Source organism: Mytilus trossulus, unplaced genomic scaffold (genome assembly GCF_036588685.1).
Source record: "Mytilus trossulus isolate FHL-02 unplaced genomic scaffold, PNRI_Mtr1.1.1.hap1 h1tg000373l__unscaffolded, whole genome shotgun sequence".
NCBI lineage: Eukaryota > Metazoa > Mollusca > Bivalvia > Mytilida > Mytilidae > Mytilus > Mytilus trossulus.
This window is the reverse complement of record NW_026963340.1, coordinates 1512224-1516313: the sequence shown is the minus strand read 5'-3', so window position 1 is coordinate 1516313 and position 4090 is coordinate 1512224. Positions and strand designations below refer to the sequence as shown.

General features: G+C 34.7%; 1 protein-coding gene across 1 annotated transcript; it reads left to right on the top strand.

Moving 5' to 3' along the window:
- The first annotated feature begins 282 nt into the window (after positions 1-282).
- On the top strand, positions 283-1638 carry LOC134702004 (uncharacterized). The gene has a single exon (XM_063563114.1). The coding sequence runs from the start codon at positions 844-846 to the stop codon at positions 1636-1638; it is 795 nt and encodes a 264-aa protein (XP_063419184.1). The 5' UTR covers positions 283-843.
- Positions 1639-4090: the final 2452 nt, after the last annotated feature.

The following is a 4090-nucleotide window of genomic DNA, read 5'->3' as shown; positions in this document are numbered from 1 at the left end:
GTTGGTCTTAAATTGAGGTACAATTGATGTGTACCTCAATTAGACAAAGCCTGTCGAAAGTGTTGATGGTAATACACATCAATATTTATCAGAGTTGGGTGTATGTAGATTGAATTGGTCTGTACTTGAGGTACAGTTCATGTATATATACCTCAAGTAGACAAAGCCTAACGAAAGATTAAATAGTAACACACATTAGTATTCATCAGTGTTGGTTGTATGAAGATTTAATCGGTCTGTACGTGAGGTACAGTTGATGAGTTCCTAGAGACCAGTAGAGGAGGAAGGCATTTGATATGGAATGGCTACACACACCGCCAGAACAACAAAAGAGATACTTGGATCTCTTGGAAGTGCATAGACAGAAATTGCAGGGCTACACTATGCACAAGAAATGATGTCCCTTCAAAGATTGGCCAACCACACAATCACCTACCAGACCATGCATCAGTCAAAAGTAGAAAGATATTAGAATCTGTTAGATCTAGATGCAGATCAGAAACTACACCTATACCATCAATTTAAGATGAAGAAATTACAAAACTCAGAGATGCACCATGGGATGCCCAGACCCTTGAGACTGCACAAAAACTGCCTACCTTCGAAAGTAAGAGGTCATCACTCTATCGTACCAGAAACAAACTGTACCCAGGCATACCAAATACTAGACCAAGAATCCAACTTGAAGGAAAATTTCGCCAGACCACAAGTAGAGAACCATTTCTACAAGCTGAAGATGGTGACATCAACAAGCTACTCATATTTACAACTGCAGAAAATCTACGACAACTGTGCACTGCAGACACTGTATACTGTGATGGAACTTTCTACACAGCACCACCAATGTTTGACAGCATTTTCACCATTCATGCATTTGTTGGCACAGCCATGTTTCCATTGGTGTATTCTCTGCTACCACAGCGAGATGCTGAATGTTATATAAGATTCTTCAATCTCCTGAAAAACATAGCCAACCAACATAATCTCAACTTTCATCCAAATAAAGTGAGCCTTGACTTTGAATGTGCATCAAGAAATGCAGTATCTCATGTCTTTCCAAACGCAGAACTCAAAGGTTGTTTGTTCCACTACGCAAAAGCAATATGGAAAAAGACACAGGAATATGGGCTTCAAACTCAGTATAAAGATGTCCCAGATGTCAACAAACTCGTCCGTCGTGCAGCAGCTTTACCATTACTGCCCTTAGATCGTGTGGAAGACTACTGGTTACATGCCTTGGAAAATGCACCACAGTCAGATGCTTGCACCAAATTAACAGACTATATAGTTCTGACATGGCTAGAGGGCAGATACCCACAACCAACCTGGAACCACCACCAAACAGAAGGACCCAGAACAAATAACCATTTAGAGGGCTGGCACAACAAGTTAAAAAAGAGAGTAAAAACTGCACATCCAAATATATTCGAAATCATCAATGTGTTAAAGAAAGAGCAAGCAGCTAACGAGGTAAAGAAGGTACAATATGCAGCAGGTGGCAAGATGCGGGGAAAAGCTAAGAAGTACAGGGAACTGGAAGAAAGATTCGCAACTTTGAAGGAATCACTACACAATGGTACGAAAGACTATATTCAGTATGGTGATGCAGCATCATACATCCTCAAACTTGGGAATTAGATGAACTTTGACATTCAAATGTGTAAATTAGTGTCTTGTATTTCACAATATGAACTTTATGATAATACTCATGTTTTATGTATTAGTGCTATTTCTTATGCTATTATAATAACATTGTGCTTTGAATTCAGTGCTGATTGAAATAAAATATTTGTTATGATAGTTTGATATTTGTCTTTATTTTTTCATTAAAATATGAAATATCCTTATCCAATTTGTCATCTCTACTAAGACTTTGTTTAAAAATATTATACCCGAGTAAAAAAAAAATACAATTACAGAAAAAGAAGAACTAAAAATAACACATTTTTAAAAAGTTGGACACAAAATAGTAAACAAAATATAAAAAAAATATATCTTCTTTTAAATAGTATTTCATGGTAATATTTGACATCAAAATAACAAATATCAACTAATTGCAATACAAACAAGGATAACTTAATTACAATGTTTACAGAAGCTCCCATTTCGCCTTAGTTGATTCTTGTTTACCTGAAAATTTGTACTAAGGCAAACTGGGATTAATTTTATATATAAATTTTGACAGCTAAGGCGAAATGAGAATAAACCCTTTCAACAATATAATACACCAAAAAATATGAATTAATTAATAGACCATAAAAGTGTCACCATCTTTAGAAGTTTACTTTATTTTTTCTGGAAACAAATTTTGACAGAAATTAACTAAATTGAAAATAACATATTTGATAAGTTTCAAGACAATTTCTTTAAATAATTTCTTTTCGAAAGATTCACTTTATTCAGATATATATAAGAACATTTATCATTATGATTAGCATTTTTAATAATCATTTATCAAATTTTGATGATAACTGGGTGGGCATTTAGAAAATAAGTCTTTTCAGTGATTGTTTGTGCACAATTCATGTTTTGAGATTTAAAAAAAAAAAAAATTTAAAAAAAATATATTTTTTTCTTAAACCATATACATGAAATGATACTTGTAATTTTCCAGAATAATATAACATAAAAAATTTAATAAAATTCAAGACAAAAAAAAGAATAATAAATTGAGTAAAACAATATTTTATTCTACATTTTTAATAAAAGGTTAAATGTCAATTTTAAAAGAAACCTGAGTTACCTGTACAGGTAAATTTTAATGAAACATACCAAGTAAAAACTTCAACCCTGATTGATTTTAACAGGTAACATAATCAGATAACACATCTACCTATGTTTTATGACCCTCAATAAATGGCCAACATCTCAAGATTGAATACCCCAATAAATGTTCACCATTGGATGTTGACCATGCAAGAGGGTGGACATTACTAAGAGGATGTCACAGGCTGTACTGTATCCATAAGAGTGAAAATCTTCCCCCAGCACCGCCCAGGCATGCCATTGGGATATATTATAGCTCAAAATAATGCTAATGGTGTTTACTACATGCCTGAATCTTTACTTATACTAAAATATGTGAACGTAAGCCAAAAATATATTTAATCGACCCCTACCGCCAATTTGGATAGCCAGACGCCAATATTGACCATACCTACCCCGGATCTTTTCACCCTAGGGACCAAACTGAGCATATCATTAGTTTATACAAGTAATCATTTTCACCGTAAAGGCTTTGGCTAACTTTAAGATGTGTTTTCCAACATAAATAGGTGCCTCATTAAGCGGAAAACACGATAAACCATCATAAAAGCCTAGAAAACCAACATAAATGCAAATATCCATAAGAGTGAAAATCTTCCCCAAGCACCGCACAGGCATGCCATTGGGTTATATTATAGCTCAAAATAATGCTAAGGGTGTTTACTACATGCCTGAATCTTTACTTATACTAAAATATGTGAACGTAAGCTAAAAATATATTTAATCGACCCCTACCGCCAATTTGGATAGCCAGACGCCAATATTGACCATACCTACCCGGGATCTTTTCACCTTAGGGACCAAACTGAGCATATCAATGGTCTATACAAGGTGCCATTTCCACCCTTAAGGCCTTGGCTAACTTTAAGATGTGTTTTCCAACATAAATAGGTTCCTCATTAAGCGGAAAATACGATAAATCATCATAAAAGCCTAGAAAACCAACATAAATGCAAATATCCATAAGAGTGAAAATCTTCCCCAAGCACCGCCCAGGCATGCCATTGGGTTATATTATAGCTCAAAATAATGCTAAGGGTGTTTACTACATGTCCGAATCTTTACTTATACTAAAACATGTGAACGTAAGCCAAACAAATATTTAATCGACCCCTACCGTCAATTTGGATAGCCAGACGCCAATATTGACCATACCTACCCCGGATCTTTTCACCCTAGGGACCAGTTTGAGCATATCATTGGTCTATACAAGGTGTCATTTTCACCTTTAAGGCCTTGGCTAACTTTAAGATGTGTTTTCCAACATAAATAGGTTCCTCATTAAGCGGAAAACACGATAAATAATCATAAAAGCCTCAAAAAC